This window comes from Salvelinus fontinalis, chromosome 6 (genome assembly GCF_029448725.1).
Source record: "Salvelinus fontinalis isolate EN_2023a chromosome 6, ASM2944872v1, whole genome shotgun sequence".
NCBI lineage: Eukaryota > Metazoa > Chordata > Actinopteri > Salmoniformes > Salmonidae > Salvelinus > Salvelinus fontinalis.
In genome coordinates this window covers 28,216,012-28,231,676 of record NC_074670.1, presented here as the reverse complement: position 1 = coordinate 28,231,676, position 15,665 = coordinate 28,216,012, and the positions used below count along the sequence as shown (strand labels likewise).

The 15,665-nt window shown below is 46.8% G+C and overlaps 1 protein-coding gene across 9 annotated transcripts in view; it reads left to right on the top strand.

Annotated features, from left to right (window-relative positions):
* Positions 1–15,665, top strand: part of LOC129857552 (chondroitin sulfate proteoglycan 5-like) — a 30,488-nt gene that overhangs the window by 13,253 nt on the left and 1,570 nt on the right. Inside the window, exons 3-6 of one of the 9 annotated variants that reach the window (XM_055925906.1) lie at positions 7,382–7,570; positions 11,474–11,552; positions 13,664–13,720; positions 15,091–15,192. In XM_055925906.1, the coding sequence (XP_055781881.1) occupies positions 7,382–7,570; positions 11,474–11,552; positions 13,664–13,720; positions 15,091–15,177 (412 nt within the window). In that variant the 3' untranslated portion in view covers positions 15,178–15,192. Of the gene's footprint in view, positions 1–7,381; positions 7,571–11,473; positions 11,631–13,663; positions 13,721–15,090; positions 15,193–15,665 lie in introns of all 9 variants that reach the window. The other 8 variants (XM_055925902.1, XM_055925903.1, XM_055925907.1 and 5 more) reach the window with 8 other exon arrangements.

Here is a 15,665-nt window from a genome sequence, read left to right as displayed (position 1 = left end):
CAAGTGTCTGTGTGTGTCTGTGTGTAATGGTGAACTGAGGCTTATTCATACACCAGCCCAATTGAATCACAGTGGGATGAATGCAAAGGGCTCTGCCCTCTGTTATAACACACTCCTACAAGTAGTTGGTTGTGTCTGCTCTCAATATCTCTTTCTGGGGTTTACCGACAAAGCCATGTCCTGGTGTGTATGTGTGTACTGTAAGCGTTTGCATACTACGTGTGTGCGCATGTGTGCGTTGGTTTGGATATGGTTAGTAAGACTAGTTACAGTCTGTAACAGTCATGAAGAGGCTAATTTGAATGTTTGATCTACCTAACGTTATCAATAGTTTACCTCTCTCTACTATCCTAACTAACATTTGTAATAATTTCCCCCATAGCTGGAGGACAACACTGTAAAATGGAGTGTAGGAGGGAAAGAGTGAGATGGATGGAGATAGACATGGCAAAGAAAAAGAGAAAAAAAAGAGAGAGTAGGAGGGACCGATAGAGAAAATTAGTCAGAGCTCGTCCTGCCTGCCAGTATGGAAACAGATCAGGACGAGCCAGGTTGAATTAACTGTGAGCGTGTGTGTGTGTGTGTGTGTGTGTGTGTGTGTGTGTATACAGTCATAACTGTGAGCGTGTGTTAGTGTGTGTGTGTATATGTGCATGTGTGTGTGTGTGTGTGTGTGTGTGTGGGTGTGTGTGTCCTGCAGCTTGATATAATTAAGAAGAGGTATTGCCACCAGGAGTCCCATGTAGTCATGGCGATTTAGAATTTTGGGTCGTATTATGACAAGCATACACACAATTAAACATGCATGTGCACACACACACACACACACACACACACTCCCTCTCCTCTCGGATTATGGCTATATTAAGACCCCCTCCACCAATAAGCAGAAGTAAGAGAGCACAGGGTCATTCAAGAGGTCAGACACAGGAGATGAAGATCTAGTGAGAGGGCTCAGATCAGGGAACACACACAGACGCACATGTGCAAACACACAGATCCGAACACACAGACCCACACACACACACACACACAGACACAGTAAGGTAGTCCAATGTATCCGATGAGCTATTCTGTGGCAGTAGAGTCTGGTTTGTTGATTTGTGGCACACACACACACACACACACACACACACACACACACACACACACACTCACACACATACACCAGTTAAATGGAACATGGGGCAGGTGTACTACGTGTATTTTTAAATTAGGGTTCATGGTTCATCAACACTTTACTTGACATCTAGCGTCATAACCTGTTATGACTGTGTCATAACATGGTCATAACACTGTCATGACCCACATATTTACACCTGCTATGACATACACTATATATAAAAAGTATGTGGACACCCCTTCAAATTAGTGGATTCGGCTATTTCAGCCACACCCGTTGCTGACAGGTGTATACAATTCAACACACAGCCATGCAATCTCCGTAGACAAACATTGACAGTAGAATGACCTTACTGAAGAGCTCAGTGACTTTCAACATGGCATTGTCATAAGATGCCACCTTTCCAATAAGTCAGTTCGTCAAATTTCTGTCCTGCTAGAGCTGCCCCAGTCAATTGTAAGTGCTGTTATTGTGAAGTGGAAACGTCTAGGAGCAAGCACACAGAACGGGACCGCCGAGTGTTGAAGCGCAAAGCTCGTAAAAATTGTCAGTCCTCGGTAGTAACACTCACTACCGAGTTCCAAACTGCTTCTGGATGCAACATCAGCACAATGACTGTTCGTTGGGAGCTTCATGAAATGGGTTTCTATGGCCGAGCAGCCGCACACGAGCCTAAGATCACAATGCCAATCGTCGGCTGGAGAGGTATAAAGCTCGCCGCCATTGGACTCTGGAGCAGTGGAAACGCATTCTCTGGAGTGATAAATCACACTTCACCATCTGGCAGTCCGACGGACAAATCTGGGTTTGGCGGATGCCACGAGAACGCTACCTGCCCCAATACATAGTGCCAACTGTGGAGTTTGGTGGAGGAAGAATAATGGTCTGGGGCTGTTTTTCATGGTTTGGGCTAGGACCCTTAGTTCCAATGAAGGGAAATCTTAATGCTACAGCATACAGTGACATTCTAGACTTTTCTGTGCTTTCAACTTTGTGGCAACAGTTTGGGGAAGGCCCTTTCCAGTTTCAGCATGACAATGCTCCCGTGCACAAAGCAAGGTCCATACAGAAATGGGTAGTCGAGGCCTCTTGAGTAGGGCAGCGGTCTAAGGCACAGCACCGGAGTGCTTGAGGCGTTACTACAGACCCTGGTTTGATCCCAGGCTGTGTCACAACCGGCTGTGACTGGGAGTCCCATAGGGCGGCGCGTAATTGGCCCAGCGTTGTCCGGGTTTGGGGAGGGTTTGGCCGGGGGGGCTTTACATGGCACATCGCTCTCTAGTGACTCCTTGTGGCGGGCCAGGCACCTGCAGGCTGACTTCAGTCGTCAGTTGAACAGTGTTTCTTCTGACACATTGATGCAGCTGGCTTACAGGTTAAACGGCAGGTGTTAAGAAGCGCGGTTTGTCCGGTCATGTTTCGGAGGACGCATGACTCGACCTTCGCCTCTCCCGAGCCCATTGGGGAGTTGCAGCGATGAGACAAGATTGTAATTGGATCGCAATTGGATAGCACGAAATTCAGGAGAAAAGGGGGGTACATTTTTTTTTTAAATAACATTTTGGTTTGTCAAAATCGGTGTGGGGCACCGACTGCAAGCCAGGCCTAATCGCCCAACATCAGTGCCCGACCTCACTAATGCTCTTGAATGGAAGCAAGTCCCCGCAGCAATGTTCCAACATCTAGTGGAAAGCCTTCCCAGAAGAGTGGAGGCTGTTATAGCAGAAACGGGGATCAACCCCAGAATAATGCCCATGATTTAGGAATGAGATGTTCGACGAGCAGGTGTCCACATACTTTTGGTCATGTAGTGTCTATTATGATTGTCAAAACCATAATAGTTTCCTTTCGTTTGAAAGTTGGTTTCTTAAAACCGTTGTTCTTGTATTGATTTCTTTGCAGTCATGTTTTTTTCATCGTATTTTAAAGAACTTGTAGAAAATACACTTTATGACACTGTCTAGTGAAATGATGACCATCCTGCATCACTTTACTTGGACGTAGTAAATACCCTTTTTGACACTGTCATGAAGCATTATGACAATACTGTGTCACTTTACTTGGACTAAGCATTATAACCATCAGAATCATGTTGCCAGATAGACATAACACGTACATGCCCTTATGTCAGTCATCAGTTAAAAGAGGGTGTCTTGTCCTGCTCTGGAAATCTACTTCTGCATTCATCAGCAACAGAGCATTGGTGTAGGTGCATGTCTTGACATCAATGTGTGCGCAATTACAATTTCTGAAAATGTTATATAACATAAACATACTGTTGACAAGTAGGCTATGGTGTAATGGAATGTTTTGCCTTATGTAGGTGTCATAGCCAGCCATAAAATAATGCTATATATGTCACAACCGGTCTAAATATGTGTAATGACAGTGCTATGTCCATATTATGACAAGTTATGTCAGCTGTTATGACATGGTTATGGCCGTGCCATAACGTGTTATGACGCTAGGCGTCATGTAAAGGGTTACCCAGCAGGGTAATGGGTTTTGTATTGCGAGAGGAGGCATATGGGTGATAGTTTGACTGATTTGAATGATTTAACATTTTCCCGATCATGGTGCAACCCACCTAATGACTTCCCACACCTTCATTTGTCTATTAAATGAGTTTCAATTGATTATTTTAGTATCTGTTTGGGGGCTGACTAGGCTGGGACTCTAGTTGTAAAACTAGGGGAAACACTGCTCAATGTTGTGACAGTCACGCTGGGCTCTGATTAACGTTGCTGATCCTCCCCTCCATTACCCTTTCATTATCCCTCGTTCTCCTTCCCTTTGTACAGTACCCCTCACCCCATCCCCCTTTCCTTCCTATCCCCCGTTTACCCTCATCCCCCTTCGACCTCACCCCACAACACTGTGGGGGGGGTGTCCCGTTTGTGCCCCCCTCTACCTTCCGACTCACTCTGTGCCCCCCTCCTCTTGGCCAGGTTAGGGTATCTATCCCGGGGGAATTGGCAGTCGAGCAGCCTTTACAAGCCTAATCAAGTAAATATTGAGGGGATTTGTGAGCTCTTTGTAATGTGGCTCAGGCTCGGGTAATTCCATTGTGTCGCTGGGTTAGAGGGCTGTATTTGGTGGCGATTGGAGGTTGTGGTAAACCTTGATTGAGTTAATGATGGGGTAGGGAGGGAAGGCTCTGTGGTTACACCGGGTAACCGGTTAGGGTAAAGCTGGGGGAGTCGTGAGTGTTTAAATGAGGAGCTCAGAGAGAGAGAGAACCAAGCCTGGCAAGAACCAAGCCTTTTAAGGTAAAACAAACAAAACAGACATTTTGGATTGTAGGATTACAGGTTTCAGGGTGGAACACAATGTGGTCGATTTAAGTCTAATGAATATTTCTACTGGGTTTATTTCAGTTGGATTGTTTCGGTTTGATTTTAACACTTGAGAAAACTTGCAACCAAAATGTTCAAGTCAAATTGTAGGGTTTTTAGGACTGCTGTTTTAGGACACCATTTAAATGATGTCAAAACCAAAGTCCGTCAGCTAAATGGAAACAAGATTACACTCTCCTGGAGGCAGCTGGCAAAGAGCAGGAGAGCGGAAGGGGAGAGAGAGACATGAGGATAGTGGGAGGAAGAGAAGAAGAGGTAGTAAATCAGTGATAGATTAGAGCGATGGAGAAACTCAAGGAGCAGAGTGATAGAGGGAGTAAGAGGACATTAAGAATGAGAAATAAAGAGAGATTACTAAGCGAGAGAGAGTCTCATGAGAGCTCTGTGTGTGTGTGTGTGTGTGTGTGTGTGTGTGTGTGTGTGTGTGTGTGTGTGTGTGTGTGTGTGTGTGTGTGTGTGTGTGTGTGTGTGTGTGTGTGTGTGTGTGTGTGTGTGTGATGGAATGACATGTCGGTACTGCATCTGCTTCTTGTGCGGCTCAGCTGGATCGCCATGGCAACCAGCCATCCTCCTTACCCTCTCCTTAAATGTACTCTCTTTCTCCGCTATATAAACTACCTCTTTGTACCAACATACAGTAACGTAGAGGGGGAGAGCGTATTCAAGTCTCCTTAAGAATGGCGTATCAGTAGTCCAGTCACCTGCTAGAGAATGCCCCCTGGCACGGAGCCAACGCCCCTCGGTTGGCACTTTCGGCACGGGCACAAAGGGGGCAGGATGCAGGAAGCGGTGCTGAAAGGAACTGAGCCCCCCATCACCCGCTTACTGGGCTGAATTGAAACTGTGAATCTGAAAGGCCATACTCACACCTCCATTCATTCTACACATTTACATTCATCTGTGTGAGTCTGTAGGTCTCTTGGCCTGTGTTTGGGGAACAAGGGAAGGTGCATTTCTGTTGCTCTTCACATTCAAATTCTTCCAAGTGAATGTGTGTCCTTCCGTAAGTGGTGATTTCCCCCAAAAATCCACATGCAGACATTTGAGGAGTGAGTGCGAACCTTTGCATTCTCGTACCTATTTGAGCCTGTATGTGTGTTTCATTCACATGCTTTCCCGAGTTCTAACTACTTCACACATTCAGTCTCTGTAAACAGCCTGTTTTATTCTCAGTGATCACACTTCACACTTCACACTTTTGAAGAAAATGGTTTCAAAAAGAGTTCTTTGGCTGTCCCCTTAGGAGAACCCTTTTTGGTTCCAGGTAAAACCCTCTGTGTAAAGGGTTCTACATAGAACCCAAAAGGGTTCAACCTGGAACCAAAAGGGTTCTACCTGGAACCAAAAAGAGTTCTTCAAGGGGTTCTCCTATGGGAACAACCAAAGAATCCTTTTAGGTTCTAGATAGTAGCAGGAATATACATAGTATCTGGTTGCTATGAGACCAGTCATTACCATTTCCCCTTGTTAACTAGTGTGATCGACCCAGTTTATAGAGTCTTATTCTTATTCTACATGCAGTACCATTCATTCTCGTAGTGGTTTCAAGCATTTGATTAGTAAGGTTCCAGTCTTGTTTAGATGCCAGATAGTCAGCAGACGAAGCCATCTGCCTCTGTCATTTTTGTCCTGGAGCAAAAAGAGTCTAGGGCTCAGATGGCGGCAAGTGTGTGTGTGTGTGTGTGTGTGTGGAAAACAGCCTCTGGTTTTTAGTCTTTTTCTATTTTCTTTTCAGACAGAATGATCACATTATCCCTTCAAATAGAGCCATGTTGAAAGCCTGCTGGTGACACTTCAGTCTGTTTTAGACCAGGAGTTGAAATTTCACTTCCATAAATGATATACACTGCTGTATATGTGGGATGTTGACGAGCATTTATTTTGCCCCCCACACTCAGGGTTGGATTCGATCCGTGTCGCAGAAGTATCGTGGAAGATCCGCGTTATAGCTCGATTTAAGTTGAAAAACAATGTTCCCGCATTTTCTGAGATTGTCCACGATACTTCCGCGATACGGATTGAATCCAGCTCTGAAAGCTTTCAGACTCACATAATGAAGCACTTGGAATAATTATAAACAGAAATTCTTGATTTTATTAAACCTAGCAATCTGGAAATGTGAAATGTGTGCCAACCATTCAAGCTTGAACTATGAATGACATAGTGGCACTGCCCTCACCCTAATCTATTTAGAATTTAGAGCCTGCACACACACACACACACACAGACAGAGATACACACACACAGACAGGGATACACACACACAGACAGAGACACACACACAGACAGAGACACACACACAGACAGAGACACACACACAGACAGAGACACACACACACACACACACACACACACACACACACACAGAGACACACACACAGACAGAGACACACACACAGACAGAGACACACACACAGACAGAGACACACACACAGACAGAGACACACACACAGACAGAGACACACACACACACACACACACACACACACACACACACACACACACACACACACACACACACACACACACACACACACACAGACAGACAGACAGAGACACACACACACACACACACACACACACACAGACAGAGACACACACACAGACACGATGTTGTTGAAGTGTTACGTTTGGTGAATAAACCCTCTTCTTTTCTCACCATCCTTGATGTGTTTCCCTTTACCCTCCTCTCATGGCCTCTCTCCACTCTTCCCTTATCTGGCCATTTCCTCTGTCACCCATCTATCTTTCCCTGGCTGCTCTTCTCTCTCCTCTCCGTATTCCATTACACATGCCTCATTGTTTCCACTACTACTACTTCCCCTCTTCTTCTTCTTTTTGTTTTTCTCTCCTCTCCTTTTTGCTCCCCTCTCTCTCTCTCCATCCCTCCTCCTCCATGCAGGTGTAATGTCCAGGACTACATCTGGCACAAGGGTTCCCGCTGTGAGTCGGTGGTGACAGAGTTCCAGGTTCTGTGTCTGACCATCGGGGCGTCGGCCCTCATGGTGCTGCTGCTCTTCATGATCATCGTCTGCTTCGCCAAGAAGCTCCACGTGCTCAAGACCGAGAACAGCAAGCTGCGCAAACGCAGGTAGGCTTCCAGCGTGGCCCTAGGGAAACCTGCACAAATACAGGGGAGTTGATGGACCAGAGAACACCAGTTAGCACAAAGGTGTAAGAAAAGCAGGCAAAAACAGGCAGTGCAACCATAGATCATAGAACCCATGGAACCTGGCTGCGCAAAACGCAGGTGAGCTTATGGACTAGAAAACCAGGCAGCAGATAGACAGGTTTGGTTGAGCTCTTGTATTCTCACAGCATATGTATGTGAAATAAGCATTTGTAGCACTATTGAAAATGAACAGATTTAGTATTCGATCGGCGTTTTATATGAGTATTGGACATGTGGTCTGTGAATTACAACTACATTTCAACTACTTCCATTGAAACAAAGGTCCGTTCAGGGTGAAACCTCGGGGCTGGTGGAGAGAGTAGTGGGGGTGAACAAAGGATCAGGATAAAAGGACAGGAGATGGAGGAGGAGGAAGAGAGGTGAAGCTCGAGATACCTGAGAAGGTTGTGGATGACTTAGGAGAGAGAAGAGGCTGAGAGAGGGAAGGGAAGAGGGAGGGAGGCTGGACTGGAAAGAGGAGGATGGGGGGGGGTGACAAAGATAAGAGGCGATAGACAGGATAGACAGAGGGGGAGAATTGGATGGATCAGATAAAGGGGGGAGGATATTAAATGAGCGAAGGAGACAATGAAGGAATGCGGAGGAGGAGGGGGCGGAAAACACGATGACAAGATAGATGAGAGGAAACGCAGAAAGAGAGAAGAGAGAAGCAGAGAGAGAGAGAAAAGGGAGGGATTGAGTTTGCATTGAAAGAGAACGGGATGAGGATAGCTGGAACGAGTGCGGTATGAGATGCGGCTGTGCCTCCGCCTGTCGTTTTGCCTAGCAACAGGGAAGTCATGTAGGAGGGTGGATGAGTGTGGATGCTTCCATTAGCAATGCACATTTCTTAGCTGAGGATGATGATGTTAGCATTATGATGATGATGAAGAAGAAGAAAAGTGGAGCAGTCAGTGCGGGGGATAGCGTGCTGATGGCTAGCGCGCGGTGCTAGCTGAAAACAGTGATGTCATTGCTACTCTGGCTCCAGCTGAAAGTAGGGCAGTCTGATCAGGAGTGTATGAGAGGGGAGGGGAGGCGAAGTTGACCTACATACAGCTGTGCGACCTGAGGGGTGTGTGTGTGAGGAAGGGGGGGGGGGGGGGGGGGTGGGGGGGGGATGGGAGAGACACCACAGCCTCATCAAGTGATTAGCCAAAAATCAAAGAGGAGGAAGGAGAAACAGAAGTGGAGTAGAAGAGAGCAGAATGGAACAGAGGAAAACACAGGGGCGGAGGAGTGAAGGAGAGAGAGTGGAAATGTGTAGAGGATGGTGAGCAGAGGGAGGGCAGGAATAGGAAAGAGATTTTAGCAAGAGAAAAACTCAGTTGTTGTTGGAAGGACATGCTGTTGGAGGGAGAAAGAGTGTGTGCATGTGCACGCGTGAATAGGGCACTGCTGATGAGGCTCATGTATACCTGAAGCGCCCACCGCTCTCTCCCTCCATCTGCTGCAGATAATTGCAGTGGGCTGCACAGTGTATGTGCCACAGTCAAGATGGGGTCTGCTTCCCTGTCAGAGAGAGGCAGAGAAAAAGATGGAGTGAGAGAGAGACGGGGGGAGGGAGGTGCTGGGGAAGGTGGGGAAAGAGAGAGGTCATGAATGGGAGGACGGGGGAGAAAGGGAAGTAAAAATAGTAGGGATTGAGAGAGGGAAAGAGAGAAAGCGAGAGGGGTGACTAGAGTGGCAGAAAGTGAATGGCAGAGGACAGAGAGAGAGATGCAGGTTGCGTTATCTTGCAGAGAGGAGGGTGTGTGTGTTCTGGCTGAAGTGGCAGATTAAAACTGACACATCCTGGCTTTAGTCCGTTTCCCCTGTACCCCGGCTTAGAAACCACACTTCTCATGCCACACACACTTTACTCTCTCTCTCTCAATTATGGACATAAATAGCACACACACGATCAGTATCCAAGCCCTGCAGTGTCCTCCTTTCAATTCAATTAAATTTGCTTTATTGGCATGACGTAACAATGTACATATTGCCAAAGCTTACTTTGGAGATTTACAATACTAACATAATTAAAATAATTATAATCAATATTGTCAACTTCTTTCTGTCTCCCTATTTATTTATTTATTTATTTATTTCTCTACTCCATCTCTCTAGCACACTCTCCCTCCTCATTACTTGAGCTTTGATTGGCCTGTCATAAAAACAGAATTCAATAATTCAATATAAATGTTGGAGCAGCATCTCAATCAGACAGTAGTAGGAAGTGCTGGGGCTGTACTGATGGGTCTAGTTCAGAGGATGTTTAACTGTGGATATGATGAGGAGAGGGAGAGAAGGAGATCGAGAAGAGACAGAGAAACTCTTTCCAGCCAGCAGATGTTTCTGGAATAACACAAAATGACAAATGACTGTTTGGGGAGTCTGTTTTGGATATCAAGTTTCTCCAAGTTTTTACTTGGTTACACAAAGTGAATCACAGTGCTTCAATGGTGAGTCATTGTTGTCTGTTTGGAAAGTAACCTTTATTTTCGTTTTCAGTTGCAAAACATTTGGCTATACAGTGTACCCTATTGAATGCAACCCAGGATTGGGTGTCAAAGTGGCCATAGCTGTAGTCTAGTTTTGATTCACAGCTGATTTGTTGCATCACCGAGGGTATCTGTCTCCCTGTCATCTGCAAACTGAAGTCTTACACTTGCACTATATTGTAACTAACGCTGCTCTCTCTTGCTTTTTCTCTCCCTCCTTCCTCCTCTACCTCCTCTACCCCACGTTTTCACATACTTTCCCCTCGTGCGTGAATCCTGATTTTGCCCTCCCTATTCTCCTTTCATCTCTCTTTTTCTCTTCTCTCCACCTCTCACTGAATCCCTCTTTTTCCATTTTCCCCCTCCTCATCGACACACTCCTTTTCCTCCACAATGTGACCCTCCTACTTTCCTCCTCATTTAATCCTCTTTTACCTGTTCTCCCTCCTCCCTGTCCTCCCGTCTCTGGTCCCCTCCCTGTCCTCCCTTCCTCTGGTCCCCTCCCTGTCCTCCCGTCTCTGGTCCCCTCCCTGTTCTCCCGTCTCTGGTCCCCTCCCTGTTCTCCCGTCTCTGGTCCCCTCCCTGTTCTCCCTTCCTCTGGTCCCCTCCCTGTCCTCCCTTCCTCTGGTCCCCTCCCTGTCCTCCCTTCCTCTGGTCCCCTCCCTGTCCTCCCTTCCTCTCGTCTCTGGTCCCCTCACTGTCCTCCCTTCCTCTCGTCTCTGGTCCCCTCCCTGTCCTCCCTTCCTCTCGTCTCTGGTCCCCTCCCTGTCCTCCCTTCCTCTCGTCTCTGGTCCCCTCCCTGTCCTCCCTTCCTCTCATCTCTGGTCCCCTCCCTGTCCTCTCGTCTCTGGTCCCCTCCCTGTCCTCCCGTCTCTGGTCCCCTCCCTGTCCTCCCTTCCTCTGGTCCCCTCCCTGTCCTCCCTTCCTCTCGTCTCTGGTCCCCTCCCTGTCCTCCCTTCCTCTCATCTCTGGTCCCCTCCCTGTCCTCTCGTCTCTGGTCCCCTCCCTGTCATCCCTTCCTCTGGTCCCCTCCCTGTCCTCCCTTCCTCTGGTCCCCTCCCTGTCCTCCCTTCCTCTGGTCCCCTCCCTGTCCTCCCTTCCTCTCGTCTCTGGTCCCCTCCCTGTCCTCCCTTCCTCTCGTCTCTGGTCCCCTCCCTGTCCTCCCTTCCTCTGGTCCCCTCCCTGTCCTCCCTTCCTCTCGTCTCTGGTCCCCTCCCTGTCCTCCCTTCCTCTCGTCTCTGGTCCCCTCCCTGTCCTCCCTTCCTCTCGTCTCTGGTCCCCTCCCTGTCCTCCCTTCCTCTCGTCTCTGGTCCCCTCCCTGTCCTCCTCCTCTTCCCAGCAGTAAGTACCGGCCTCCATCGGAGCAGCACAATGATAATTTCTCCCTGTCCACCATCGCTGAGGGCTCCCACCCAAATGTAAGGAAACTGTGCGACACCCCTCCTAACGTCCCTCATGCCCGTGCTTTGGCTTACTATGATAACATTATCTGTCAGGTAACGTGGTTCTCGTCTCTCTCTCACCCTTTTCTTCCTTCCCTCCTCCGCATGGGCTTGAGTGTCACCTCTCCGGGGTTACAAAGCGGGGTGTTACAGTGGGGGCGTTCTCTCTCGCTATGGGACAAGTCTACAGCCAGATAGGCAGGCATAGTACTGCACCCGGTTACTGAGGCAACACTGTTACCATGGCAACAACGTGGCCGTAAAGTCTTTACTGTGTATTGCCTCATTGTCCGTTTTTTTGTTAGCTATTGATCGTACTTGAAGGTAACACATACACGCATGCACACACACTGCAGATCAAATCAAATTGTATTGGTCACATACACATACACACGGTTAGCAGATGCTATTGTGAGTGTAGCGAAATGCTTATCAATGTGAAAGATGGAGCAAGGAAATAAGTTGATCTTACCTATACATCTGCCTGACCCGGTGGTGTGGTCAGTTTTGTCCGGGCTAAGACTTGACCAAGAGAGAACTCCTATAGCCCTCACTGTAACCCCCTCCACCCCATCTATCCCTGATCTGCTCTCCCTTTAATCACCTGTGCATCGGTATGTCACTGCATGCCTGCTCTATCGCTCACATGGTGGCCCCCCCTGGTGGCCATGTCAGCCACTGCAGCAGCCTGTCCGTCGCTCTGCCTCCGCATCTCTGTCCGTCCGTTGCACTCGTTTATCCTGACTTGGGCTGGATAGGTTGGAAAAGTGAAGAAGGTCTCTTGATTGGTCGATAATAGGGCTTTGGGGGGGGGGGGGCGGGGAATCTGGGGGCATGAAATGTATTTTGTTTATGGGGTTCTTATCAGGTTGGTAGGGGATGGTGTGCGAGATGTGTGCAAGGTGGCTGGGGTATTAAGTCAGGATAAACACCTGAGATGCAACATCCCCCTGCTGCCTGTAGGTGGCGGGGGAGAGCATAGACCTAGATGCACAACTAACGGAAGCATGGGGTAGCATAGCGCTAACACGGTCGTAGCAGCATGAGTAGAAGTAGTGCTACGACATAAGATGTGGCGCCACAGTCTCACAACTCATCAAATAGTTCTGGTCGTCATACATGGTATAGCCACAAGCAAATTGCTTCCCTTAGATTTCTTTTGCTCGTTTTTGTGTTTGTTTGTAGTTAGTTTATTTTGCGTTATTCTTCCTTCTGGGTAATTGCGATAATGTTTCTGTGAATATAATATAGTGACAACTTGGGGGGCATCTTATTGCAGTGCTTCATAACATGAGACAGTTAGCACAATCACCTATCAGAACACTACTAACCGTAACCATAACCACAACCCGATACCATCCACAACCAAATAAAACACCATACGACACCCCCATCTTCCAGACATCTTCTGATCTCGGAAACAGGTCTGCTCTTTGAGTCTCAACCTGGGTTTGCAGTTTAGATCCACAGGTCGACAGTCAGTGTGTTAGTACATCTCTCTATCCATACGAGTCGATTTTAGAGCACCAGTACAGAGTATCTGGAGAAAAGGTCCATTCAAATACTATGTAGATTCATCTGCAGAGAACAGCCAACACCATAGAAACATACGTCTTACTAAAAAAGCTCAGAAAACATCAACTAATAATACCAATACCTCAAATCCCTCCGTCTAGTTCATGAACTAAAACCCTTGTGTTTCTATGTCAACACGGTACCCTCAGAAATATTTCATCCAACATTTACTATGGTAATGTCAAGGCCACAAAGCACCATAGTTACTGAGACAAATCCTTCAGCGTCCTTATATGGGCAAGACAGTCTCTACCTCTCAATGTGAGCTGGGAATATCAGATATCATCCTTAGGAAGTTCCCCTTAGTAGGTCTTCTCTCTCTGCTTTTTCATTCTCTCTCTCTACCGCCAACTCTCTTGGTTTCTATCCAACTATCTCTTTCTCTGTCACTCTCTCTATCTGTCTCCCTCCCTCTGTCTCTATCACAATCTCTCTCTCTCGCTCTCTCTGTTTGAGGATGTTATGTATCTTTGAGGAGTATAACCCTCTCCTCCTGCCCCCCCCCCCCCTAGAAAACCATGAGCAGATACACCTGGGAGTGTAAGACCAAAGAGGAGCCCGACAGTGAGGTAAGATAAACCCCCTCAGATGGCCCGCCCCCCTCTCCCTTAAACGGCTCTCATTGTACTGTGACCCTGTCAGTCACCCTCTCTCAACTCAACGGACCAATCCACAGCCCCAAACTTGGCTAGTCAGAACCTAGTGCTGTTACTCCTAAGTGCTGATCTAAAGTCAAAAATAAATTAAGTTACACCTTAATGGATCATTTCCGGATTCGAGTAAATGCTGATTTTAGACATGATCCATATCTTTACATATTGTGGGCTCTTAAAAATAACTGCGAAATAAACAGAATTTAAAATAGGAAATGTACACTTTTATCTGGGTTAAATGGCACAGAGATAAACGTTGTAGCAGTCCAGTAACAGTACGCTTTTGTCCTTGTAGTGTCCTTCAGAAAGGGGATATCGACCCTTCCCACATGAGTTCTTAGCAGCAGAGAAAACACTGCAGGAGACTCAAACCAGAGAAATCTCGCTAGACAGATTCTCTCTCTTCAGATAAACACACGGTCAGAAACTGTACACACTCCAACATGCATAAAAACACTATAATATATGCAGAAACACAGATAATACAACTGGAAAGTGAAATATTGTTGTAGGGAGAATAGTTTCTTTATTTTTTAGCATTACATGGACTGAGTAGGGTGGATTGTATCCGTTTACCCTTAATCTCCTATCAACATTAATACCTGTCCTTTTATGGACCATGCTGGTTTACAGTATATATTTAACTATGGCTTGTGTCAATTCCATTCAAACTCTGTCAATTGACAAAAGTATAATGATGAAGTAAAAGTCTATATTTAGACTCATTAATACATGTATATGTTCATGTGCTCTGTATTGATTGAATTAATATTAAATTGATTATGATAGGGTTAGACTGACACATAGTGACATGTTTTCATAATACTGCCAGTCCTGTGCTGTGGAATAAAGGCTGGGATGTACAGTACCGGTGTCCCTATTGTCCAGTCCTGCCCTGTAGGCTGTGCTTTGCTGTGCTGTGCTGAGCCATACTGTACTGTGCCATGCCAGTGAAGAGCATCGAGGCTCTCTATCTATCTGTAACAAATCGTTTGACTCAGTCCTGTCCCCCCCTCTTCGTGTCCTTCCTCCACTACGCATACACAGATACACACACACGTTTTATATCATGCACACAAAGATGCAGATCCAGACACACTCACATCAACTCTGAACACACACACACACACACACACACACACAGCAGGAAGGATACAAAGATCTGTCCATGTTTCATCTTCATCTCAACACCCCGTATATCTCTGTTCCAAAAACTCCCCGCAAAGTCCCTCTCACCCTCGTTCCCCAATACAATGAAAAACAGCAAACAACAACACATTTTCCAGTTTCACGCTGACGGAAGGAAAGATGGCCCTTATCCTGTAACCATGGAAGTGACGTATCCCCACGTCCTGCCCGAAGTTACTATCTAGGCCATCAGCCAATGGGTAAATGCTCTCGCCATCCCTTTTGTGTGCCATTGAATAACAAACATTCAGCTCTGTTTCGTAATGGCACAGCCCTCAGGGTCTGCAGTGTGCGTGTGCGCGTGCCTGTGTGTGTGCTTGCGTGTGTGTGTGTGTGTGTGTGTGCACATGTGTGTATATGCGCGTGTTTGTATGTATGTGTGTATGCATGCGTGTGTTTGTCAGTCAGCTTGAGCACAGACAGACACTTCTACCTCCGCACAGCAGGGTCGATGAAGCTATGCAATATTAATGAGGATAACAGGCTGGGAAAAACAGATTCAAATGAATGCCAATCCATAATTTTTCTTGACCTTAATTAAATGCAGCCAAAAGGATGAATTGAAGTGAAACAGAGGTGTCTCCTAATGCATTGTTTTTCCAGCTCCAGCTGTAGGTATGTATGAAGGTGGTTCCACAGACAATGTGTTTAATGCCAATAAGGGCATTAGGAG